A 26,339-nucleotide genomic window follows, 5' to 3' on the forward strand; every position below is an offset into this window, starting at 1 on the left:
AAAGGTCACAATGCTAGGCCCTTTAGAAAGGATCAAGTATTCAGTGTGCAGAGGCTCCTGTCACAGAGCAATGCAGGGCAGCAGGTCTGTAGTACATTCATTTTACTGACAACATTGGTTTTAGCCTAGAAAAAGCCAGCACTACTTCTGTGAGTATGGCAACACTGCTTTCTGTATTTAGGAAAACTTACTAGTTCTAAGTACCTCACTAGCACAGTCTTCTCCCCTCCTGCACACGAGTTAAACTCAGCTCTTTGTACAAAGCCATCTGAAGCCCTAGGTCCACATAGAAACCTGCTTATGCCTTGAATGGGAGTCAGTAATTCACAGACAGCCTTCTGGTCATCAACACAACTAGAAATTTTGTCTCTAACCATATCATTAGCTAAAAGGACTTCTTTATTATTTTTAATAGGAGGAATGTTAAGGAACACATTTTTATCTGTATCACCAAAATGGGAAAAAGGGCAAATCTTACTTTCTTAATTTTCAGTCACTTCTAAATAGCTTCAAAAGTCAAGATTTGTAATTGGTCCAATGTGTAATAGCTCCATCACAAATTCTAGCTTCCCCTACACTTTACTCATTTCACGTCCATTTTCACGAAGTTTCTACCTATAATTACAGTCTAGGAAGGATTTTAATGGTATCTGCTTTTCACATACTGGGAGCTGGTCAGGGAACACAGCATCCTGTTTCAAAGGCTAGACCTTGGGGCCACTCAGACCACCAGCCACATACACCTGTGGTGAAGATCTCTGTAATATTTGGATTAAAATATTTATTTAATTTAATAAATATTTATGTAATGCAAATACATTAACTATTTGCATTTAAAGAGCTTCAACCCAAACTGAGGGACAAACTCACTGCATTATAAGCTGGTGTTTAGCTGTCCTTCTCTTCTGCTACCAGGGTAACAATAACTCTCATTATCCTCCTACACCATGGCAGGGAGTGGGCACAGGGAATGGGAGAGTCAGAGCCATCAGCACCTGCCTGGGTGCCATGCTGATGACCCAACAGCTCTGCTGCACGAACAAGTCTCTCCTCAGCAGAGGCCAAATTCTCCTTGGCAGCAAAGGCCAAATTCTGCTCTGTTACTTCTATGAGGTGAAGAGAAGAGGAGGTGCACAGGCAGAAGAGAAACAGTCAGAAACATTAATCACAGACATAGTCATGACCCAAAGAGAGACAGTACCTCCACATTTAAATGCAACACAAGGGTAATGAAAAGATAAAAATCACACATACCCTTCCTCCAAAACACTCAACACCCTTCCCACCCGAAAAGATACAACGAACAGAAACAATGTCCCAAAACCAAAATGGAAGAAATCTTTGTTAATAGACACAGTCCCTGAATTTTTAAGATGTGGTCTTGCTGTAGTCATACCACCTCATCTGACTCCAAACCATGTACTTCATAGAGAGTGTCCAAGATATTTAGCTGCTTTTCCATGGCTGGTAAGTAAATGTTGAGGTCCCTCTGCATTCCTTTGTAAAATGTTTCTTCCTGAGGATCGCACTCATCTACAGACAGAGCTGCCACAAAATCTTCATACGTTGGAGCTGCCCTTAAAGCTAACTGGGAGAGGAAAAAAAAGCTTTTAGATTTACAACACAGAACGGAAAAACGAAACCAACTAAAGCCATGAAAAGCTTCTAAGACTTCCCTCTTTGCACTTAGACCACAAAGCTTTAATTTAGTCATGCGTACATGCCTATGTTGAGAATTTTAACTAAAAGGGAGGCTAAATTCTTTCATGTTTGTTATTATTTTTATTTAAAACATCTTCAGAGATGCCTGACTTTTAGAAAGGGTCAGTGTATCATATTTTGTATAAATATATTGAGTACATCAGAAATTAATTAAATACAAACCCCAAATAAAGTATAGTTTGTTAGAGGAGCTCCCAACCCAGCATTACACACCATCACCAAATTCTCAGCATGCTCTTTAGAAAGCTCTCTCCAACATTTCTGCTTCTCTCAGTCAAAGCCATGATTGCCTGGATGAGGTTTCCCTTTCTCCTTCTGTAATTTCAGTGATAATTTTCCAATGATAGACACAAGGGGGAGCTGCCAGACTGGATGAAAAATTTCCTCTAGCCAGTATATTCTGCTTCAACTCCTGCACGCTCTGTGCTAAACCTCTCAATCATATTCAAAGAGAGATCAATCTTCAAAAAAGAAACATCAAATCCTCATTTCTTCATTTAATAACCCTGCAAGACTGTGCTCAAAAGCACATAATTAAGAAATTGAGCATGCAAATGCAATCTGTCTGTTTCATCTCTAGAAAGCGGGCTCCACCCTAAAAGTCCAGTACTAAACATAGTGAAAACCACAATCCTCGCTTTGAAAATAAGGTCTGGCAAAGGAATCTACTCATTTTAATGCTTAGAATTTTAACACAATTTATTAACTACAACATAACATCACACGAGCAAGACCCCCAGCTCTATCAGCAGCCAAGATAAATACTTACCGCAAAGACCCCGCGGACAACCCACCCATGGTGCTGCCGTAATGTCTTTCCATAAGCATTGTCTTAAAGGAAAAAAAAAATTAAAAATCAAGAGAGAGATGTATGGCAGTTTTAAGTTTGCATCAGAAAGAGAACTCAGAGCTTAGAAATGACTATTCAAGGCATATTCTTGCCACTCAACAAAAATAATGGCTGTTTCTGAGTACCAAAGTTATGACTGAAAGGAGATGACAGATTTGGGATTTCTGCACTGGGGTCTCAGCTCCGCTGTCAAATCTCCTTCAACTCATCCACAGCAAGTAAGTGTTCTAACAGACAGGAAGGCAAATGTAAAGTCTAAGAAAATACTGTATGGAGTGAAACTCCAACAGTAAACCAAAGCTGCACTGGTGGTACAGATATGGAAGAGCTTTTCAGGGGAAGAAAGGGAATGAAAAAGCAGAAAAAGCCAGCAGCATAACTGCTGCAGACACAGAGCAATTCAAGGAGTAATTCAGTGCTGAAGCCTTCAGACTCAGAAGGTGAAATAAATGCCTTGACCTTCCATGGTGTTTAACACCCATATCTGGTAGCAGTGTATTTACAGTCTCACTTCCAAGAGCTGCTACATACTTCAGTGTAGTAGTTCTTTTTACTAATCCTATAAGGCAACTGCTTCACTGTGCATAAGAAGCTAAAAGAAAAAGCTTTAAAAAAAGCTGTTTTGAAGTCGGTTTAAAAGATTATTATAACATTAGACTGCATGCATATAGAGAGAGGGTCTTGCTCAGGAGTAACTAAGTCAAGTCTAAGGGAGGCTTGTACTTTGTTTTGTACTTGCTGTGGCCAGTAGGCTGATAAAGCATCAGAAATCATGTACTTGGAAAAAATCCTTCTCTGTAACAACCTCCCTTCTAATTGATGCAGGCAACTCACAGCCATATTGGCAAAGAGGTGATTTCAAAGAATGATGGCAAATCACACAAGGAATTAGAAAACTAACAAAACAGCAATTATTCATTTGGAAGCACTCCCACTGCAAACCAGTAGAAAAATTTGAATGAGTCAAAGCACTGGTTTCCCTAAGATGTGACTGTCTCCTCTGCCAAAAATACGTCAATTAAAGGAATCTTTATTTGCTAAAAAATCAACATTTACCAATTATCTAGTAACCCATCTCAAGGCAGCCATTTTAAACAGCTGCAGTTTTCAAAAACGTTACATCTTAGAGATCACTTTCATCATCAGTCACTGAAGAAAAGAAGACACAGGTTCTAAACAAGGAGGAAAGTAGCCAAGTATGTAAATTTAGAAGCACATGAAGAATGAAGCAATTGACACTTACTCAGAGCTGTTTGGATATTCTTTTCCCCATTCTTCACTTCTGTCAAAAACCCTTTCAAGAACTTTAAGCCTCTGCCGGGATGAACCCATGAAATAAAAAGAAACCATGTTTATAAGAAAGTAACTCCAAGTGTAACAAAGCCCCCAAAGTTGCAATGCAACTCCGAAGTGCAGTAAAACTCAGAATTAAGGAGCCAATTTCAATCTGAACAAAATTGCAGCCACCTCCTCCGGCCTCTCTCCCAGTCCAAGGGAAAAGCACTTTGCTAAACATTTCTGCTGCAGCTTGAAATCATCTGCTTGATGCCCTAGCCCAGTAGGATCCGTCAGCCATTCATTGTAACTTCACTCTTACGGGAAAAAGGCTTGCCTGTAATGGTTTTTTCAGGCCTTTTGGCAAAGCTGCAGTGATACAACCACAGACAGCACATCAGTGTTGAACCTGGCCAGTTTGGATTGATGTAGCCCGTGGAAAGCAACCAGTCTGCTCCATGTACATAAGCGTGCACTGGTGAAAGGCCCCACATTACACCAGCGGTTCACAGGGCAGGCAGATACACGAGGCCATTACCTTTTCAGCCACAGGAGAGCCTCTGTAGCAGAGTTTCTAACTTGTGCTACACCTGCATTCACTTCATGGAGCACGATCTTCTGAAGGGTATCAAACTCTTCTTTGTTGGTTATAAATTTCTGGTTTATTTTCTGGAAAGAATATAATAGGCAGAGCTTTAGGCTTTTAAGACCAAACACGGGCCTGTCCTATAAATACCACCCATTTACCAGGACTCTTCCCTGCTAAGAGATACTACAGATTCCCAAGGATGTCATACTCTCCCCATGGCACGGCTGCTCTGACATGCTGGGCATGCCGTCCCAGGGCACACTGCAGACACATCTGGCTAACACAACCAAAATAAAGCAGCTCAGTCAAAAATTTACATGGGACCTACCCTTTCTGTCCAAAATGCTTGAGGTTCACCTGACATCTTCCCCACTGGAGGAAAGGAGTTAACTCAAACTGCTCTTCAAGCAAAGTCCCATTTGCCCAGAGCTTCAACTACAAGCAAAATTACCTTCTGACCGCTGCAAACTCTCAATCACACTTAGCAGTGCTCAGCATGCCTATGGTTTTAATTTATTCCCAAGTTTCTATACACAACTCCTCACACAAACAAGAGAGACAATACATAAGGGGCAGACAAATAGATTTTTCTTCTACATTAAAGGAGTAGCTGTCACTCAACACTAAATATTCTATGTTTTAGTTTTTTAAATAGCATTCTTTTCTCTTGCTATTTTCAGTCTTCCAGTGGATACCTTCCATAAGGTAAGCAACCAAACAAATCTGATTGTATACAATGTTCCTTAGCATGCACTCAGAAGATATGTTTTGCTTTTTTTTTCCTTGAAAGAAAATGCTACAAAAAGTCTCGCTACAAATATATTTTGTCTCATAGCCAGTATTTCAAAGGTTCTTGAAGGTTCTTCAGAAGGTTCTTGAAGCTGGAAGAACTTCCAGAACAAGAACCAAGCCTGCATGGTCTGCCCCAGTCTGCTGAGAAACTGCTCCTTAAAGCATTAACTTCCTCCTACTTGGCTGAGCAAAGCGGTTTTTCCCTCACCCCTCCATTTGTTTTACAGCTTAAAGTCAACATTGCTAACATAACATCATGACTTATACAGCTCAGAATCAAAGTCATATTCATTAGGTGTAACAGATGTTTTTACTTGGCACTCAACCAAGCATTTTTTAAGTTTGGACACAACTGGATTTATTAAACACAGCACGTACTGTCAGAACAGAATTAGGGGCATTTCAGTGCTTTAATCTGACAGATGGTAACATTATCAAATATTAAATAGCCTTCCAGTATTGACTCCTACCACAAAGATTCTTGAGCGCTAGTGTCTAAAGAGAGTATTTTGTTTAAAAACCAAAAATTAGTGCTAGAAACAAGTTGTTACCTTGATGTTGCCTACAAAATCCATTTTAACTGGAGCAAAAACAGTTGGTCCCAGCTTGTCTAGGGAAAAATAAAAGGCCATATTTTAAAATTGTGTCTTTTTCCAGTTCTCATGTTTTAGTAAAAATTAATTTCATTTACTCATTTAACAATCCTTCTAAATGGCAGGAGAATACTAAGTGAATGACAAAATGTTTTTCTCTGGTGTAGAACCAGTTCACCCCGGTTGCTACAACTGTTAAAATACTCTGACCTACAGTTCAGAAGTCTTCAGAAGGCTGCATGCTCACAGAGACATCATATCTACTAGATGCAGGGGTCAAGCTGGTGGGGGGCTGTGCTAGCTGGAGATCAAAGTCTTTGGAAACATCAAATAGAGAGTACAGCTGATGGTGTGCTGTCAGCTGTATTAGCCTGTAAGGCATCTATGCTGCTCTTTGGAGGGAGAGAAATTGCTGCTCCATACAGATGCCTACACTAGCAAACAGCTTATATGTGGGTCCCATCTAAATGAGAGTGATCCTCTTTAAAGCAAAGGGGTAAGAAACATATTCTGGTACTAGACAAACTGATTCTGCTGATACTGGTTCTACTATATCACTTAAGTGAAGAAACAAGTTTTCCAACCCAACTGCTCCAATTTTGCTTGCTGCTAGCAGCAGTCAAAAGAAGTCAGAAGAAAAGCTGCTTACCCAGAACGGGCACAATTGCATAACACGACTCCAGGAACTCCTCTGTTGGTATGCCCTCCTCCTCCCGAAGTTCAATATCACTGAACCTGGTGTCCAGGACAAGCAGAAAATATTGTTACCTCAACAATTCCTTTTGTGTAGCTTCTAAAAGCAAAATTAGATTTCCTGTCCAAGTCATTTGCATAGAGATAAAATTTATAGACATGAAACCACCAACATGGCTTTTGTTTCACTATGTTAAAATAACTGACTGCAGAGAACATATATTGGGTGGTGTGCAAGCAAGGCCTGCAATTACAAACAAGGAAAAATCTCCCACTTCACTCTGTACAGCTAATTTTACAAAAGATATCTTCTTCCAATTACTGTGCTGTAGGCAGTCCTGTTAAATAATCTCAGTAAATACAGCTTTACAGACAGAAAAGTCTTAAAAATAAGTCAATTAAAGGCTTAACAAAGTTTCAATAATACTTTTAATTGAAAACTGTACTACCTATTGCTCATGACACTGAAGAAGGTAGGATAATCATTTTCATTTCTTTCTTCCTCACACAGAGTTAATCCACTTAAAGAATTTGTTTCCAACTGCAGCAACTTGTGGGCGCCACAACTTTCTACAGTTTGGAGCTTGTCCTCTCCATTGTCTTTAATGTCTAACATTTATAGGAAACAAAAGAAAAACAAAAAAAGAAAACAGTTACATACACATATTATTACTCCTTTTCATCAAGGTGCCTTTCTGTTTGAAGGAAGGCACTTGGATATCTGGATAGTGCAAGTTTAAAAGCATCCCTGCCTGCACCGCTACTCTCACCGCAGGTTTGGTAGGTGCTCAGACCACATTTCAATCAGTCACCCCCCATTTCTTTTAATCAGACAGACCAAGCACCATGCTGCAGTACAGGTGAGCCCACACAACCTCAGCAAGGACAGTCTTGTGAGAAAGAACACTACTGAAAAAGAGATTTGGTGCAGCAGGGAGCAGACTCATCTCCCTGACAGGAAGATTACTACTCACATGCTTGTCACTTTCCCAGTATTGTTGAAGTGCCACAGTGCCTTTTCAGAAGGAAAGGAATAATAGCAACATGTTTGCTTCTTGTGATAGGTAAGCAAACTGGCTGCTTAGATGGACACTTGTATGGTATCAAAGGCTGCTATGTTCTCCTTGATTTCTATGAATATCTTTAAAGTTTCCCAGAAAAATGTCCAGGTGCCTCTTCCCCACTGTGGCCTATTTTATTTCTTTTTGGGGCCAAGTACATCTGATTCACATACAGCACAAGGAAGACAAAGGACAGACAAAATCTTTCATATACATCCCATACATGGTAAGACCTTCTGACCTCATGGAGAACTTCAGAGAACAAGTCAAGAAGCAAAAATGATTCACAGCATCTGCATCATACAAGCCATAGCTACAGGACACCTGGCTGCCAGGCTGTCAAACTAGCATCCAAGATTTCCCAGGGAACCTGTCTTTCCAGGAAAGGAATACTTTCAAGTGTCAGTGAGGATTAGAGAGAGACCTGAAGCAGAACTGAGCTTCTGGCTGAAAGGATCAAGCTGCAAGGAGCTCTCTTCCTCCAAGTGACAACTGAAAGCAGGCTTGAAGCAGTCCCTATTAGTTGCAAAACCACTGAACAAACCTGGTGCTGGGTGAAAAAAGAACCCCACATATCCAGACCAGCCATTCTCCTCAAGGCAGAATAAAAATAGCCTCAGACATCACTGACATTCACAAGCAAAGTGTCTCTGCCAAGAAATGATAAAGGTTTGAGTGATGTCACTGATCTGTCCTCTACCAAGCCATATAGGCTGGGGAGTAGAGAAACAGCCCAAGTCTGCAGTGACTCCACAGGAGTGCTATGCAAAAACCCTGGGTCCTCTGAAATTTCAAACTCAAACACTGTAAGCTCTAAATGACAGGGAAATTTGCTATGGGACTTAAGTGCTTAAGCACTTTTAAAGGCTGACTGCTGGTAATGAAGGGGAGAGGGAGGGAAAAGTATCTTTTTAAAGTATCTCTTTATAAAGAGACAGGGCAGAGCTCTTGGGGTCAGAGGGAGCACCCATCAGCGAAAAAAAGCCCATGGGCTGCCTGGGTCAGCCCAGTCTACATGGGTGGCCCAGCACATCCTAACTCCACCCCATACTGACAGCAAACCTCTGCAGCTCAAATGTGTGTACCCAACAGCCCTCTTCTGGGCACAGGAACCACAGTAGCTAAACAACACCAACAACTTGACTAGAATTAGTATGATGTCCTTGCTTTAGTGCTGTTTTATTGAGATATTACGCTAAATGGTGACATGTGTGTGTTTCTCTGCAGGGACTTACCACACTACATAGTACCAACCACAAAAAGGGGAAAAATTCCAAAGGGAACCCATAAGGGCAAAATCACTACCATCATTAACTTGGGCTTAAAATCTTCTGCTGACTCACTGACTGCACATTTATGTTTTGGAATAACAGCCAGGCAGAGAAAGCCACTCTTCAAGGATAGTAAAGTCCATTCAACAGGATGAGCAACTATTACATGAATAGTTATCCAAATTAAGTTCAGTAGCCCTTAACAATATAACTACATGGGAGAGAATTTTATACTGAATTAGTTCAACAGTATTTTACTGAAGTCACATACAAATCAGTTTCCCTCTATTGCTAATGTAAAGGAAGAACTAAGATGCTTTCTAGGATACTCTTAGCTGCAGAAAAAGAGGTAATTTTCTGTAAACATTGTCAGAGCAATAGAGAGTGACTAAAAGTTCAAGCCCTCCCAGACAGGCACACAAAGCTTCCATGGCCCCTTCTGACACTGCAGCCCTACATACCAGCAGGGAATAACGTGTCTGCCCACAGTGCAAGGAGAGCCCAAGCTCTGCCAGGCTGCTTTGTTACACACGCCAATCTGCACCTGGAGGGCCAAAACAGAATCTTTGATTTCCTTCTCCATTCAGTCCCAAGTTAGCCATCCACAAAGGCAGCAGGAGTTATGCTGAGAAAACTTGCAAGGGGCACGTATCAGACTAAACGACTGATAATCCCTCTCCTGGGAATCAGGGATCAGCAGTCTCACAAGGAGCCTATACCTTCCCTAATTTACACCTATAGAAAAATCATCCTGGATAAAACACTGTACATATACTTACCTGCCAAATCCTCTGCTACGTGATCTTCAACATAAACATCACCACTCCCCTCATTTGTTTCCAAGTTTAAACATTCCATACTTTTAATAACCGTTTGCTCTTGATGGTTAATTTCTGCTTTTACACAGCCATTTTCACAGGGGTTCAATTCCACCTGCCTGAAGAGAGGGAAAGAATAATAGTGCATAAAGCATTGCTTGGTAAGCTTCTTCCTGTGAACACACAAATAACACGAGAAAATGGTTGACAGAAGTTATAGGCTGTCACAGGCAAAATTACTTGTCTAAAATAATAACAAGAATGAGGCAGCTTTTTGCAGCAAAGAGGATTAAAGACTCAACCTCAGCTTGCAGAGTTCAAGTACATTTACAGTGATCTTTATTAAAAAGGTACATAACCAAAAAAATATTATAACAGATAAGAAAATCACAGGCAGGTATTGTAACTTGTAGAATATCCCCTCATTAGTACTTGAAAATATACATCCTTGCCACCTACTCCACGAATCAGTCTGCTCACCATCAGTGATTTTTATGAGCTTACGGAGTGGAATCTAAAATGCAGGAAGGAGCACTGAAGTGGGAGAGAGCTGGCTGGTGATTGAGCAGTAAGACACCAAGTGGACTGCAGAGAAAAATGACAGGGAAGGGCTGATATGGAAGAGACATGAAGTGGGGTGAGCTACATCCTTTTTGTTTCACCTGTTTCACCTGCTTCCAAGCAGGCAGCTCAGAGCAATACAATTCTGCCTGCATCCAGTAACAGTATAGAGTAACAATGAGGAAAGAACAGACACCACCAAATGCAGATTAGAAAGAGATTGACAGTAAAGACTTCTGTCATACCTTTCTGTTGAGGTGTGACTGGACAAGACAGAGTGCTTTACCTGAAAGATATGGATGGGGGAGAATATTCTTTAAAGCAAGAAGACCATCACACTTCTCAAACTTCACATTTTATTAAACACAAGTTGGAGTCAGCAAAAAGCCCCTCAACTAATTCTCTGACCTGGAGGCAGTATATAGACAAATGTGAAAATGATGCTACATTATTACACCATTACAATATTGTAAAGAAACAAAGAAATAGGAAAAGAAAGAAAATCAGATTTCTTTCGAAAGCTAGCTAGCAAGTGTCAAGTGAGACACCACACAGCATACGGAAAAGAAACAAAGCAGTGAGTTTCCTTCGCAATGTTTTCTTTACTGAATAAAAAAATATTGAAAAATCCAGAAGAAACATGAGGCTAGGTATCAGGTATGGTGAAGCAATCTCATTTCTCAGATGCAGTCATGCATCTACCTTCCAACATAGACCTTAACTTCCCGTTTGCCAGAGATGCTCCAGTTTTGCATATGTAGTTATGGATCCAGGATTCAAGAAAGTGCCCTTGTCATTAAAAAGCTAAACTTGTCAGCTCCCACTGGCATATTAGCACATATCCAATAATGCTGTAGCTTAGCAGAGTAATAATTGCTGTGAGCTCCCAAAATGGACAAATTTGCTATAGAGCTAAGGTGTTTTGAAACACCACTGTGTAACTTTCAGGCCCTGAAAGTTAATGTTTAACAACTTTCACCTGTCATTAAAGGTTAAGAGATGGTCACTGCTTATTAAAAAAATGGCCTTACCTCACTTGCAAACCACAAGAAATAGCAGAGTATGTCCAGTGTAGGACCAGTAGCTATGATATGGGTAAAAATGCACTACTTCTACAAATGCTACTTTTGACAAAAGGACCCTTTAGCATCCCTGCCAAGGCTGAGAAAAGAAGATACTGGCCATTACCTTGCTCGTTCTGAGAACTGCTAAATTTGGGGATCCAGGTGGGGTCTGATGCAACAACTCAGAAGTGAAGGCAGTATTTGCAATCTGCATACATTCTTCAAGAGTCTTCAGGAAAGTGTCACAGGTTGATTTCAACAGAGCTCCCATATCAATCTCACTCTGTGAGAAGAAATCAATTGGAAGAAATGGACTCACCACAGAAGATCAATTTGGAGCAACAAATGTTGCAAAGCCCAGAGCTGCTACAGTTGTGATTTCTGGTTAACATGAATTAAAATTCAGTGTGTCAGCTGCTCAGAGAACTGGCATCACACATTACTGTGGCTGTGTCCCCTTGCAGTATTACCACTGTTGTCAGACTCTCCGTACAACAAGCTTAGTATGCTTGTGTTTTGAAATCAATGCCTCTTAGTTACTTATCTTATTGGTGTTAGAACTGTATGAAATACTAAGCCTGGATGTATTCAACAATGGCATTCCAGGAAACACCACTGACAGGAGAAATGAAAAGTAAACAAATTAAATAGATGCACAATGATCTGCAGATAATCATCTCCAAAAACCCCATGAACAAAAAATTACTGCACATTACAAAAACGCAGAATGAAGTATGACATTGCCACTCTGCAAAGTGAGTTATTGATGCTGAAACGCTTTTAGCAATAAATCTTTGCAGTTAAATGCTAGTAAGGTCAGGGAAAGAGAGTCTTGCCTCAGATGCATGAAATATGAGCAGGATAAACACCACATTACAGGTCAACACCTGTGAGCTGCAAGTTCTAACAGTGCCTTTTAGTCATTCTAGAAGCCAGAAGCCTAGTCACATCAGGCTTCTGCACTGTCTTTTAATTCACCTTAAAAAGTTTATCAAGTATCTTTACAGAGATGGCTTGGACATACAAATGATTAACCATCAGGTGTTTTGCCTGCTTGTTCTGCACCTGAGCATCCATCTCTCCAGTGGGAGGCATCCCAGAACTCCACACCAGCTTCTCTAGCAAGGGAAGCACATCCCTCTTCACACATTTCTCTCTCAAAGCAAGGGGCAGATCACTGTCTTTAGGAAGTCCCTCTTAAATGAGGCTTCTTTGGTCGATCTGCAAGGTTTGAAACTTTAACTTAAGAGAGGCTAACCAAGCAGTTCTTTATATCAGTTTTGCTCTTTTTTTGTGGTCTGCATCATCTCTTGACCTTTTGAGGGTTTTGGATGTGTTTTGCTGAGCAGGATATTAATGACTCAGAGGCAGAAGAATGTACACTTCTTGCAAGTTATCTTTTTATAAAAGATCTGCTTTTTTGGATCCACTGTAAACACATGATCGCCTACAGAGGTGTTACTGTCTAGATCACAGATACCAGATCTCATCTCACTACTTGCTAGCCCAACAAAGGGCAAGTTATTTGCAACAATACAGTAATACTTCATTTAAACAAGAACTGTTGTGTGAGCACTTTACTTCCCCCTCAAGTTCTCTGCAGAAGGAGGTTGCAACATTAAGTAGCTATAAGTGAATACTACATTGGCTACCCAGAAAAGTTCACCAGCTTAAGACTTTACAGATGTGGTCTACAGGAAAAATAGAGCTGTACCTCTGGTTCTGACACACCACAAATGCTGGCTTCCTTTGTTTTATGCACTTGCTGAACAAGGAGGTTACAGTACAGTCTAAGTTCAGACATTTTAGTCTTCAAGGCTTCTGTGTTTTCAGTGAACTCTGAAAGTGAAACAAAAGAAAAGTTAAATTTACTGTATCCAATGCAAGGCAAGTACACAACATTTGGTCTTAGCAGGCCTTTTAAACAGGACAAAAGCCCTACATATAATATTCTTTGTTTTCACAAAGTAGTTTAAGGTGCAAGCCATACCATTGTTTATACAGGGTTCTAGGTAGAAAACATTAGACATAAAACATGCATTCTGTCCAACAAGAAAGGGATTAATTTAATACAGATATCCCTGAATCACAGAATGCATAAGGTTGGAAGACACCTTTGGAGAGCAGCCAGTCCTTCTCCCCTGTTTAAAGGAGGGTCAGCAAATTACTCAGGTCTAGTCAGGTTTTGAACAATGCCAACAATGGAGATTCCACAACCTCTCTGGGCAGGCTTTCAGTGCTCCCTCATCTTCACAACATAAACAAAAATTTTGTTTATGTTTCAATGGAGTGGTTTGTATTAAAAGTCATGCATATTTTCTCTTGTTCATTCACTGAGAAGACTCTGGCCTCATCTTTTTTATGCTCTCTCACTAGGTATTTCCTTTAATCATCTTAGCAGCCCTTTGTTGGACTCACTCCAATATGTCCATATGTTTCTTGTACTGAGAAACAGAGTGCAGGACTGAGAAGACTAATCCAGATAAGACTAATGGTCAATCTGAGATTTTTCAGAAGTAATGTTTTGGATATTAGAGTCCCTGAATTATAAAATAAATTGTCTGTTAATAAGACTGATGTGGTTTAGCTCTGCAAATACATCAGTAGCTTCTCACCCTGTGTTACTGTATGTCTCTTTACAGATGTAACTTTGTGCTGCTTCTAAGCACTGCACATCAGATCCTCACTTGGTGAAGGACTCTACAGTAGCATCTTCTGCTCAGTTCTGCCTCAGTTTGAACCAGTAGATGCAAAGCCTGGTGATGACACACATAAGGCTAAGAGGAGAAGCAAATCCTCACCTCAGGGAAAGGAAGTGCTCACCACCCCCTGCATTTGCTCAGGACATTAATAATTTGCTATTTTCCCATTTTCTGTATAGTCATTGTGCTGAGGTTACACAGGGTTAAGGCACAATGATCTGTGACTAATGCCACACTTGTAAGCAAGAGGGGCTTTCACTGGGGAGAAAGGGAGATTGCTGGTAAAAGCAAAGAACTGAATTCATTTTCATAGCCTGACCATGATCAGATTTAAGTTTCTGAATACTAATATATAGATTTGGAACCCAGTGCAAACCTTTTCTTAATTGCTGAGGCATTCTCAAAGTGCAGAAGACAGCCCAATTAGAACATGGAAGGAAAGGGTGTGAGGAACCCCAAAGCTTAAGAGACCCTGGTGTGAGAGGCTGGGTCGTCATATTTAGACAGTTGTAAAAGGTGGGGGTCTTACATTCTTGTACAGTCTGCATCACAGTGACCCCTAGCCAGGGCCTATTTACTCACTGTACTTACAGAAGCCATCAGCACATGGTTTTCAAATGACTTTTGTATAGTATATTTTAAGAAAAAGCCAAAGTTTGCAACTTTCTGTCCTGAGAATTAATACCTGAGATTTCTAGTTAATGTTCCCACATGGGAACATAAGCTTTTAGCAGCACCAGAGACCTGAAGCACAGGTTGGACACGGAAGTTGTGTGTACATGGGAAAGCATGGGGAAATACAAAGCAAAGAGTATGTGCCAGCAAAAGGGTGTTCTTGCCTTTTTCCTTCTGTGTCCTGCTGTCAGTCAGACAGGCTTTGGCAGTTCCTAGTGCAACCAGCCACTTTTGCCTTTCAACTGCATTTCTTGCCTTCAGATAGAAGTACTGCTCCCCTGGGATAATCAGGTCCATTCGTGTGTTATCTGCAGGATGAACTGAAAGAAACATAGACTTCAGACCAGCTCCCGGGCCCTTCCCAGCCCAAACAACCATCTCAACAGATGTGTTAGGCGGCAGGTCAAACAGTAATGAAAAAAGAATCTATGGTCCCAACTTCCCTCACTGCCATTTTATGACTTCTCTTCTGAGTTCAGAATGGGCAGGACACACATATGTACAGCTATGAAAGACAGTTTTGTGATCAGTATAATCTGAGAGTCTTTATGGAAAGGGCATCCTCTTCTGGCAAGCCTCTCTTTCAGGCTTCCAGCCCTTAACTGAACCTCAAAAATGTGGCAATATAACTCAGCAGACCAAGTACTGAAGTTTATCATTCATCTTCCTAGCTTCATGTTTGTGCTTATGAGGAGTCATTTGAAGCTGTGCGATGTTCCACCACAGCTCATGAAAAACAGCGACCCACCTGCACGTAGAATACCCATGATATTAGAGGCTTGCAGTTCTCTCAACATTTTCAAAATACTATGAAATAAAAACTGGCATATACATCAAGTTACTGCAGATACATACCAGAGAAATCAAGCTGCCAAATAGCTCATCACCTGAAATCTCATCTTGAATGCAACATTACTGGACAAACTTCATGCAGCTGAGTGTTACTGTATCTTATTTACCTTGAATTTCACAAACAGCCATTTGGATGCTTCCCTTGCAACCCTTCCAGGCATCTTCCTGAGAGTCATAATAGGACAGGATGCCACCACAGAGAAGGAACCACCGAGGCTGCCAGCCTGAAAAACAAAACTGCATTTCTCAGTTATGCCTCTCCCTGCAATTCCATCACCTCTCTCACTTGGGACTTGCTGCAAATATGGCCCCAAAGATTCTCAGTCCCCCTGGAAAACTAAACTCTTTGACGAAGTAAGATTTTTGGACAGACTTGGATGTTGTACACCATAACCCCTGCTTGCTGGCACCTACATGTCTGTTCTGCACACAGCTGGACACCACAGTGTATGTCTTGAGGTGCCATATGTCATTTTCAGCAGTTTTGCTAACACAGCATCACTGACTCACTCTCTCTTCCAAAACCACCTTCCAGTTCACCACCCCTCAACTCCTTCCATCACTCCTCAACCCACCTCTTCACTCTTCCCCAAAGCCACCGCTGCTGTTTTGCCTTACAAGTCTTCCTCCCTGGGCTAGCCAGGTTATCTTGAAAAATAATGGGTAAGAATGTCCAAAAAATCAACAGGAGGGAACAGAGGCAGATCTGCTGATTTCTGAATGTTCTGAATACCATCTTTCAGTGAAGCAGCTTTCAGCAGCTCTTGAAACTCCTTGTGCTGCCCACATAAAACATAGTCTTGAGTTCCTGTACGTCTGGATACCTTCCCAGAGAAGAACCCAAACACAAGGCTAGACCTACACCAGTAGTTCTGGGTACACTTTTGCCCACTCTGCTGCCCAACTTCAGAAGTAAAGTACCCTTTCTTGTTTTCTACTTTTGGAAGCACTACAGCAGTATGAAAAGATAAAACCAAACACGACCTGACAACCGCCATTTATGTCGAATTAAAAACTACAAGCTCATTAACTTAAGAAGAAATGAGGCAGCAACGTCACTGGAGGAAAGCAGCTTTCATTACTGAGCTGCAACAAGCTTCCCTGGCCAGGTCCAATGGATGGAGATTCTGACACTCCCACATTGAGCCAGCAAACCATCTCTGGAAAGAACACTTGGACAAGACCATGTGAGCCACATGGCTCCTAGATATTTTGGCAGAGGGTCCTCACTTCTGCTGTCCCATGCGCCAGGGCTCTGCCAACCAGCACTGTGCTGCAGGAGCCCAGGCTGGGCTTGGACTGACATCACATTGGAGGAATGACAGCTCCTTTCCAGCTAGGAACTGGTTCTTTAGGCTACTGCTGAAACCAAACACAACACAGTTTAAGGTTAGAAAGGCCTAAAGCCTCAGGCTAACAGCAGGAGTATGGTCTGGCTTGCCACCTTTTTTTTTTTCTTAAAAGCAATACCACTGCATTCAGTCCAACCCGGTTTATAGATTGCTGAACCTTGTGTGGTGGCTGGAAAACAAATTAAACATAAAGATTATTTCATACCCTTCCAGATTTCTTCCATTACTTCCTAGAAGAATATAAAAACATCAAAAATCAAAAGTCTTCTCAACACTTCTCTACTTCATAGGAAGGGGGGGGGAAAATGACAAGAATGAGAATTTAAAAAAAAAAAAAATCAGCAAGACTAGTTTTTATTTGTCTTGCCTCCCAAATAAAGAAATTATTCTAAAAGTCACTATTGATATGTGGGAATTCACAAAAAAAGGAAGTGATTGTTCAGCAGAGAGAAGCAGTTAATTGCTTCAGACACTCAATGGCACAGAACCAATTCTTTAAATAATGCACAGCGCCACAGTCAATACAAGCCTCTAATTCAGTCTGGAGATCCTGCTGCTGCACATGAATCATTTCAGCCATGGTCCTACAGCTTACAACTGCAGCTGATGCCCAACCAAATTGTATCCCATCAATCAAAGGCTGTGCAATCAATTAGCCAGCATACAAATCACTCTGCCTCCATCACTTTGGAGGTAGGTTAAAAATATGTAATGAGTCAATATATTTTGCTGAGACTTTTATTTGGTTGGTTTTTTTGGTTCTGGGTCTTGGGTTTTTCTGTGGGGAACAGAACTATCTGTATTCCTTTGCAGAAGCCAACTCTTCTTTAATTATTACATATGTATTAAAAAGACTGTGATAGACAATTTTACCTACGACAACACATTTTCAGAACAGGATTGTTACACTAATAAACACACATTTTTGTAAAAGGAAAACAATTAAAAAAAATACAGCAAGGTTCTGTCAGAAGATGCACTAACCACCTGGTACTCACTGAGTCAGCAGCCATGGGAAGGTTATCCTAAACAACCAGCTAAAAATAGCATGTGGCTGACAAATCATGGCCACTGCTCAGGGACATAATCTTTAATTACAGGAGCTTCACTTTAAGTGAAGAATGGAGAGAAAAAAAACCCAAAACAAAAACCAAAGCAGCAAAAATAGATACTTAGGCACTTCCAAGAATACAAGTCTTGGGTTATTTTCCTCCCATAAATTGTCATTGGAATATTGTAATTTTTGGAACAGAGCATTCAGACTTCACCTGATATGGAAAGGTAAAGCTGAACCGTTTAAGGTCTTACTTGTGCCAGCATTAACACAACTTTGAAGAAGAATTTACAAAATCCATTTTTACTGGTGGTGCCCAGGCAGGAAAAAATACAGCTCATACTTCCAACATCTCATTTTGGATTCACAGTACCATTAACAGTAAAAATTGACCTTGCTGGGAAAGATATGCATAAAAAACCCCCAATAAAATGTAAAGCATAATAAAAAGTGATCAGTAGCTTAAGGTCTGAGCCATAGAAGAGAGTGAAGATATACCAGACGACTTCACAGGCGCCGACCGGAGTAGATAGCGCAATTCTGTGGGAAGCTTATAGTTAGTGCCTGCAGTACCTGGAAGATCTATACTGTCCACTACAAAAACAGATATTTAAGCAGTCTGTGCCTGCTAAGGATTTACTATTTCTCCAGAAGCTTCCACAGAAAGAAAGATCTGCCTACTTCCACCATTATACTTCAGGAGATCTGGAGGTAGCTATCACTGAGCAAACTTGACATTTCTTGATAACACAGTTGAAATTTGGACATAATTCAAACTTTAATGTTACACAACTCAGACTCCAGGCAGCATTCCTTCCGAAGTGCTAAGCCTGAAGAAAAAACACCCGAACATTTGAAGACATGTAGATCATGTCAGACATCCACAAAGCCAAACCATCTGGGAGAATTACATACTCAAGAAGTCAAATTGATGACCTGGAAAACAAGCTGCAATTAAGAGATGCCAGTTCCAGCTGCATTTCTAAAATGCATAAAGGCCAGACACCCAGGTTTTTATTATTGCCTGCTTTCCATGAGAGTCATGTAACACTTTAAGCTTATTAATTTCTTAAGCTTCAGAACAAGTTTTTGTAAAACTTACGCAATAGATAGTCCTTGGACTTTTTGATCCTAATCCAGACTTTAACTGCAGATATGAGATAATTATGAACTTTCCACATTACAACATCTGTCTAATAGGAGGAGTTAAAGCCTCTATCACCTCCCCATTGCTTATTATAAGGGCATGATCCAAGACTTAGCTGCAGGTGGCAGAGCAGGACAGATCCCTGTTTTTCTGTGCAGGGTCACTAAAATGTCCCAGAGTGGGTGCCCTGACAGTCAGAGCCATCTCACAGTGAGAACAAGCAATATCCATCATATTTCATTGCACCCTGAGCAAACGTAAACTGTGCCATGTGTTCACTGTCCCACCATCTACAGCTTTATCTCCCAAGGGCAAAAGCACCACATCGTCTGCCCAGCACTGTGTCAGCGACTGATAGCAGGACAAGAGCTGCTGAAAACTCAGCTCTAGCAGGGCAAAGACACTGTCAGTCAACCAGGCCTCTAGTCAGGAAAAGCAAATAGCAAGAAAGCACCTTACACAGATCAAACTTGAAACTTTTCCCCTTTTTTCTCATTCAAGAAAAAGAAGTAATACAGTTAAAAGGTTATCTTGACATAAGCATTTTGCACCCAAAACTGGTGCCTACTTTTTCTATACAGCCTCCTAAGGCTACCCAGTATTTTGGGAAGGGTAATCCCAGGTGCTGGAACACATTTTGCAGCCTTAATTCTATAGCAAAACAATCTGACAGGATAAAAATCCAGTGTGTATCCATGAGGGACAGCAGAAAGGCAGACAAGAGTGTGTGACAACCTATGCCTCTTCTCTGAGCTATTACCTGTCACCTAGAGAGCAGCTTCTGGAAAAACCCATATTGCAATTTTACTCTGATTATGTGCATGTTAACAGCAGGAATCAATATCAAAAGTCCCTAAAGGTAATGAAGTTCAAAGATTTAGGACTTTAACAACGATATCACTTTTTAAAGCACTTGTTTGAGGGGCACTAGAGGTTCGAGTGAAGGATGCAACAGCTGGAACTGGCTTTAACACAATGACTTTCTCCCAAACGATTTTTCTCACAGGGGTTCCATAAAGTCCACTTTTGTTTCAATCACAACTGTCGGCAATGTTAGCAGCACTGAAAAAGCATCCTGTCATCACAGGGCAACTGGGTTTGTTTGCAGACGATTTTATGGCAGTGACCAGCCAAGGCACAGAGAGCACAATGTACCAGCCATCAGGCATTTTTGAAGGGGACACAGTGAAAGGATGAAGGGCAGAGAGGGGATTGTGGTGGAGGCAGAAGTTCAGTAATACAGGCCACTGCTCAGACACAGTAATTCAAGTCATACAAAGCTCCTGGGAGTTTTCCTCCTCTGTTTATACTTTCCAGCCCCAGCACACAAGCTGCTCCTCTCTCTGACCCCTGGGGTGGTTATCAGGCCAGACTAAGTCAACACAGTGAATTTATGTAAGCAGATACAGATACCACATGATGGTATCTCTTCACCATCAGTCTACCACACCTTTGGTTTCCGTCCTACCCAGCCATTCCTTGTCATCACTTACTCTTTTCAGTGCAGAGGGACTGAATGCAGAGGCACCGGTACTGCAGCATACCTGGCAGAGAATGCTGCACCATGAAGGCTCTGCAGCACTGCTCTAACACTTACAGAGGAGAAAGGGGACACCGATTTCCATTCCTGCAGCCTCATCAAACCTTTCTACTCTGAGCACATCACTCAATTCCAAAACAGCTGGACAAAAGCAAGATTGCTGCATGAAGAAATACAGAGGGAAAGGGAAGAAAACCATGAGAAAGAAGGTCAAATCACACAAAGACAATTAAGCAAAATCCGAAGAGAATTAACTAATCATTCCCTGAAGTATCCTTCGTGAAAAGTCTCACCCAGCCAGAACTGGCTGAGACTCAGGCATTCATCTAAACCAACACCTGGTCTCTGGGAGCAGCTACAGCCAGTAAGAGAAGGCAGACCATTGCCCTGAAGGCAACAGAAACCTCAGCTGTCTAGGTCCACCTCCGCAAAAGCCAGACTTCTAATTTTATACAATCAGAACTTGGACTATACCCAGAGGCTAAAATGAAGGAGAAAATTATAAAAGGCTTTTTAGAACCAAATCTTTATCTAAGTGTGAAGTTTTTGATTAATTCCTCCATCTCTGGAAACAGAGGACCTTATATACTTCCAGCTGATACCAAGCTCTGGATATGTGTCTCTCATCCTAAAACATCAAATTTTTTAAACTCCCAAAACAAAGACTAACTCTAAGCAGTATCATGCGCATCCAGATCCAAGAACTAATGCTTTTTCACATTTTCTTGAGCTCTATCCCCAAATTTACTAAGGAATTCTGAATCATTAGAGACAAGAGTAATTTAAAGTTTTACGTGAAAGCTGAAATTTACTGCTTGGTGTTGGCTCTTGGTATCATGGGATAAACTGAAAAGAATCCAAAGTACAACAATAAACTGAGAGGGGATGATTACATACAGGTAGATGGGGAGAGCTAACTGAAGTATGTGGCACGATGCAGCGTCGCTGGTGATGGCATGAAGGTGAGTGTATCATGCCTTGAGGAAGATTAATAACTTAGGGTTAGAATTACCCAGCACAAATAAGTGAATATTTAAATATCAGGAAAAGCTTAGCTTTGTAAAGGAAAGTGATCAAAGCCATTTCATGGGACATGCCACAAATACCAGGCAAGCCAGTGGAAGCAATCACCATTTTTCTTTCTAATGACGAAGCTGCCTTTGAACCCCAAAGCCAAGAGCTGATCCATACCATCTCTTCCAGAGTTAGCAGCAATCCTGCCTGTGGCCAGCAATCCCAAGTAGGCTGTGCGTCTACACGGAAGAGCTGAACTGAACTGAATTTCAGCAGAAAGAAAAGAATCAACTTGAAAGTGCCAAGCTCTCACATGCACCACTGAAGGGACTGATGGGATTCCCCAACTCCATGCTCTGTTTCCCAGAAATAGCTTACTCATTCTAAAAACCTGATGAGAAAAAAATCATAGACGCCTTTTACAAGGCAAACTCCAAAGACTAAATCAATTTGTTTTATCAATCAGAAGGTATGCTGCTCAATAAAGAGCACATATTGCAGGTTGAGTTCAGTTGGAGAGTCCCACGGGAGGCAGTTTCCAAGCAGCAAAGAGCAGCCTTCACGTGCAGTTCAGCTCCGCTCCCTCCTTTCTCTATGCTGCAAGCAGCATTCCCCAGCTGGAGATCAGTCACGCTATGACACTGCAGCCAGGATCTGGCTTGGATGCTGCCCACACCAGAATGGTTTGTGCTCAGCCAGGACTGCAGGCAGTAGCAGCACAAAAGACCGAGGGGCTATAGGAAAGGCACACGGTGACACTTTCATCATCCCAACTGCTTACTACAGTAAGTGGTACTGAAACAATAGTTACACACCCATCCCCAGCCCCCACAACCATCACCAAACAAAGCTAACATCAGACAGAGACTTCTGGCAAAGGATGAAATCTAGGAATTTTTTAAGATCATGTTACATGCTTTGTCTGTAAGCTCAGCTGAGGCCAACTTACATGCCTGCATGATTGAAGTCACCCTGCTCTGGATTTTGAGGATTAATAATTTGAAGTTTGCGGATGCATTATATATTTGCCCAAGAGAAACAGTGCTGTCTCACTTTACACGACAATGATAATTCTGCTTGCAAAGTTCCCTGCTCCCTCAAGGTTTTAACCAATTTAGTGGGGGAAGCACAGACAAGAGCAATCAAAGGACACACACTGCAAACACAAGATCCCAATGGATTTTCATAGGCTGGAACTGTGTGCATGTCTATCTGATCCAGAGCTGGCATACTTCATGTGAACTCAAACAAAAGTAACACACTGAGAAATCACTATCTGGTGGCCACTGCATTAGGGGAAACAAAAACTCTAAAAATCTCAGTTTTCTAAACTCAGAGATTTCAAGGTGGCACCGGAAACCCTGCATATAGAAACCACAATGTGAATGCAGGATCAACACCAGAGGAAAACCCCTACCTCCAAGCAGAAACCAGGTAATACCGATTTATCCTAATCTATAGAAAGCAAACAAGTGCCTTTACTACGAACAAGATAACTTGTTTAAGCAGTAAAGCAAACTAATCTGTCTTTCAATTGGTGGCAATCATGCTGTACTTTCTTTGCCCTTTGCCCACAGAATGCCAAACTCATTTCCTATTGCTGAGACGTTCTTGCTGACAATAAATACATAATTTGCAACACAGATCTAGCTCCTAGCCCAAGAGCTGGGAGGAAATGGGTTGATGTGGACTTGACCTCTCATGATGGCAATGACATAAGGCACTACAAAATCAAAATTCCCAGAAAAGACTCAATCACCAACAAACTCCCATCAGCTCCTCTCTCACAGCAAGAATGAAAAGCAGTTCTTTTTAACAGTTTTACACTTGTTCTTTGTTGAATGTCCTATGTCTTCTCTGACTGTGAGGGGTCCTCCTCATTCTGAGGAAGAAAGGGCAAAAGTACCGGCAGAGCATGTGTACATCAGCACCGTGTTATTAGCACAGGCACCGACGTACAGAGGTGACACACAAATTCCCTGTTTTTGCGGGCATCATTTACACTATACAGCACCTGATTCATCAACCTTGAGCAACAGGAAAAGCATATTGGGGGCAGAATACTGGCAGAAATACTGTTCTGGACGACCTGTTGAACCTTCTTACTTTCCTTAATCCCTGAAAGGATGCTTTCCTGTCTCTCACTCTCTGGCTCTTTATTACTGCTACAACAAACACCACATTCCAGAATGAATATTTTTTTTTTTTTTGCATCTCTGCATAAATTTATAACTTAATGGCTTCAGGGCAGGAAGTCTTCCTTTTATGACAAAAGAAAGCACTACTATGCACAGTTAGCTTGCAGAATAGCAAATTTATTGTTCTCAAACACACCACGGGCCTTCTAAACTCTAAGAAAAGGCACAGAGTAACCTTGACTACCACACTTACAAGAAGAGTCAGGTTTCAACAAAGAAATCAGAAAGATGCTTCAATCTTCCATCACAGATTTTCTGTTGACAGCAAAACCACTGATTTCAGCCAGTGCAAATCTTACATATGCAAGGAAAAGAGTTTCCTTCAGTCTGCATTCACTTAGACCGAGGTTTACAAAGTTATCTTTCTTCATGATGGGTCATTTGATTGGAAGTACTTATCAATGTGGCTAGCAAAAGAAAATTTAATTTTGATGAAAAGGGAATACTTCTTAGTCTTCATCTTACCATCAAAACAGAAGTCCAGCTCATCCTACCACAGGCACACTCAGGCATTAAAATGTCAAATGCCAGTCAGTTATCTACAATATGCATTGCTTCCCACAGACACACATTCCCAGGTCTCATGGCACACAACCAAGCACAAGGGTTCCAAAGACACCCCAGCATCTCAGCAATGCAAAGAAAATCATGTAAAACTTTAGATCAACTGAACCATAGGTGGTTTTAGTATGGGGAAAGGACTAATATCACTGCTAGAGTTCTGCAATTCAAATGGAAAAGGCAAGCATGGCTACTCCTACCGCCACAGACTTTATAATTCAAGAGCATTCACAAATAATTAACAACAACAGCAAAAAAAATCCATGTCTATTCACTGAGACCTGACAAATTTTGATTCTCATCTCAGAACACCTATTGCCTAAAGGGGAAAAGTCACAGCAATCTTCCAGCACAGCAATAAATCCAGCTTCGTGCACCACTCCTGCCCCCTCCCATCCCTACCACAGGAATTCAACACTCGCTTGTGCTGCAGCTTTTTCTTTGTTTAATTTTGATTTCCTACATTCTCCCAGCTCACCAGAGGTGCAGCTGTTCCAGTCTCTCTGGAAAAAATTCAAGCAAGGCAGCAGCCCTTACACATACACTATGGAGCAACACTCGCACCTGGCAATGTCAAGGTGGTCGTGGTTACTTTTCTCTGACCTTCAAGTTTCTAAACTGTTCCAACAAACCACAGAGAGGTTTGCACCTGGCAAGACCCCGTCCACAACCCCAAATCACACGCCTCTGCCTCACCTGACTCGAAGGCGTCCGGCAGTGAACATCCCATAGGAACACGGGTGGTATCGGATCCTCCCCACCTCTGCAGTGCTTCCGACCCCACCACCTTTAACCTCTGCTGACCAAACTCTGGCCACACACGGCTGCTTCCAATCTGACATGAAAATCAAGCCTTCCGTGGCACGGGAACACCCCAAAAATTAAAATGTGGGCCTAGAGCTAGCAGGACAGCCCCCCTCCACCTCTTTTCTTGCCTTGCTATTTTTTTGCACGTCTTTTCATCCGAATCCCCCAAATGGGACTGAATGGCAACACCCTTTCCTCCCAGCTTTGGGAATCCCTCGAATCCCCGGCTCGCCTCAGTAAAAGTTCCACGGGGGTGTGTGGAGAACGGGCAGGTTCGCTGTTCGAGCAGTGACCCAGAGCATCCAAACTACCCCAAACCCGAAGCCACGATCTCGGGGAGGGCGAGGAGCGCCCCGGACGGGCGCTGGCACCGGGATAAATGCCGGGCAGCGACAATAAGGCAGCGCCGGGGCTAGTCCCCTGCACGGCGAGGTCAAGAGGCAGCGCTGCCCACACCCAGCAAACACAGTGAACATATGCATGCATGTACTTGTATAAATACATATATGAGAAGATGACGGCGCCCGTCCCGCAGACGCTGAGCACTGGCAGGAACTCACCGCTCAGGTAGTTGGTCCACTTGTACAGCACCCCCTCCATGCCGGCCGGCCCCCGGCCCCATGCAGCGCGGCCGCCCCCCGGCGGGGTCACGCCGCCCGCCGCCGCCCGCGCTCCTCCGCGCCGCCGCCACACAGAGCCATCGCGGGGGGGCGCGCGCCCCGCCCGGCCCGCGCCGCACCCGCCCCCCGCCGCCGCCGCCGCCACGCTCCCGGCGCAGGGCGCGCCGCAGCTGCGCAGCCACAGCACGGCCTCGCGGCGCTACGTCAGCGCAACCCGCGCTGTGAATCGCGGCCCGCGTGACCAGCGGGCGCGAGAGGCGGGCGGGGGGCAGGCGCGGAATGCCCAGAGCAGGTGGCCTCTCGCGGCCAATCGGAACGCGCCCTCCCTGCCACCGCCGACCAATCAACGGCCGGCAGCGGCCGGCTCTATTGTGCGTGCGCTCCGCGGGGCTCTCCCGCTCGCCGGCGCTGTGACTTCCCGGAGCGCCCGGCCCGCCCACCTCCCTCGTCTGTCCGGGCCTGTCGATTGGATGAGCTGAGGGACGGACAGGGGCGCGCTCCAATGGGCGGCAGCTCCTCCTGAGCTCG

General features: G+C 42.6%; 1 protein-coding gene across 2 annotated transcripts; it reads right to left on the bottom strand.

Moving 5' to 3' along the window:
* On the bottom strand, window positions 1–25,846 carry PLEKHA8 (pleckstrin homology domain containing A8). 2 transcript variants are annotated; one of them, XM_039549806.1, is made up of 14 exons: window positions 25,752–25,846; window positions 15,626–15,742; window positions 14,831–14,986; window positions 13,004–13,128; window positions 11,414–11,572; window positions 10,471–10,511; window positions 9,626–9,783; window positions 6,964–7,123; window positions 6,471–6,556; window positions 5,780–5,838; window positions 4,386–4,516; window positions 3,816–3,886; window positions 2,492–2,553; window positions 1–1,588 (listed from the first exon to the last, which is right to left on the bottom strand). In XM_039549806.1, exons 1-14 carry the CDS (start codon window positions 25,789–25,791, stop codon window positions 1,391–1,393), a joined length of 1,563 nt encoding a protein of 520 aa, XP_039405740.1. In that variant the 5' UTR covers window positions 25,792–25,846; the 3' UTR covers window positions 1–1,390. The 2 variants fall into 2 exon arrangements, with proteins under 2 accessions (XP_039405740.1, XP_039405739.1); XM_039549805.1 differs by having other exon boundaries at window positions 9,626–9,837.
* Between the last annotated feature and the right edge of the window lie 493 nt (window positions 25,847–26,339).

The sequence above is a fragment of the Corvus cornix genome, chromosome 2 (assembly GCF_000738735.6).
Source record: "Corvus cornix cornix isolate S_Up_H32 chromosome 2, ASM73873v5, whole genome shotgun sequence".
Classification (NCBI taxonomy): domain Eukaryota; kingdom Metazoa; phylum Chordata; class Aves; order Passeriformes; family Corvidae; genus Corvus; species Corvus cornix.

Excerpts from the sequence above, each read along its gene's own strand:
- PLEKHA8 (XM_039549805.1), bottom strand. The coding sequence starts at position 25,791 with ATGGAGGGGGTGCTGTACAAGTGGACCAACTACCTGAGCG. Across the intron at positions 11,573-13,003 it reads GTGGTGTGTCAGAACCAGAG|AGTGAGATTGATATGGGAGC; the intron begins GTACAGCTCTAT and ends TTCTTCTCACAG. Across the intron at positions 9,838-10,470 it reads AGTCACACCTCAACAGAAAG|GAAGAAGCTTACCAAGCAAT; the intron begins GTATGACAGAAG and ends GTGTGTTCACAG.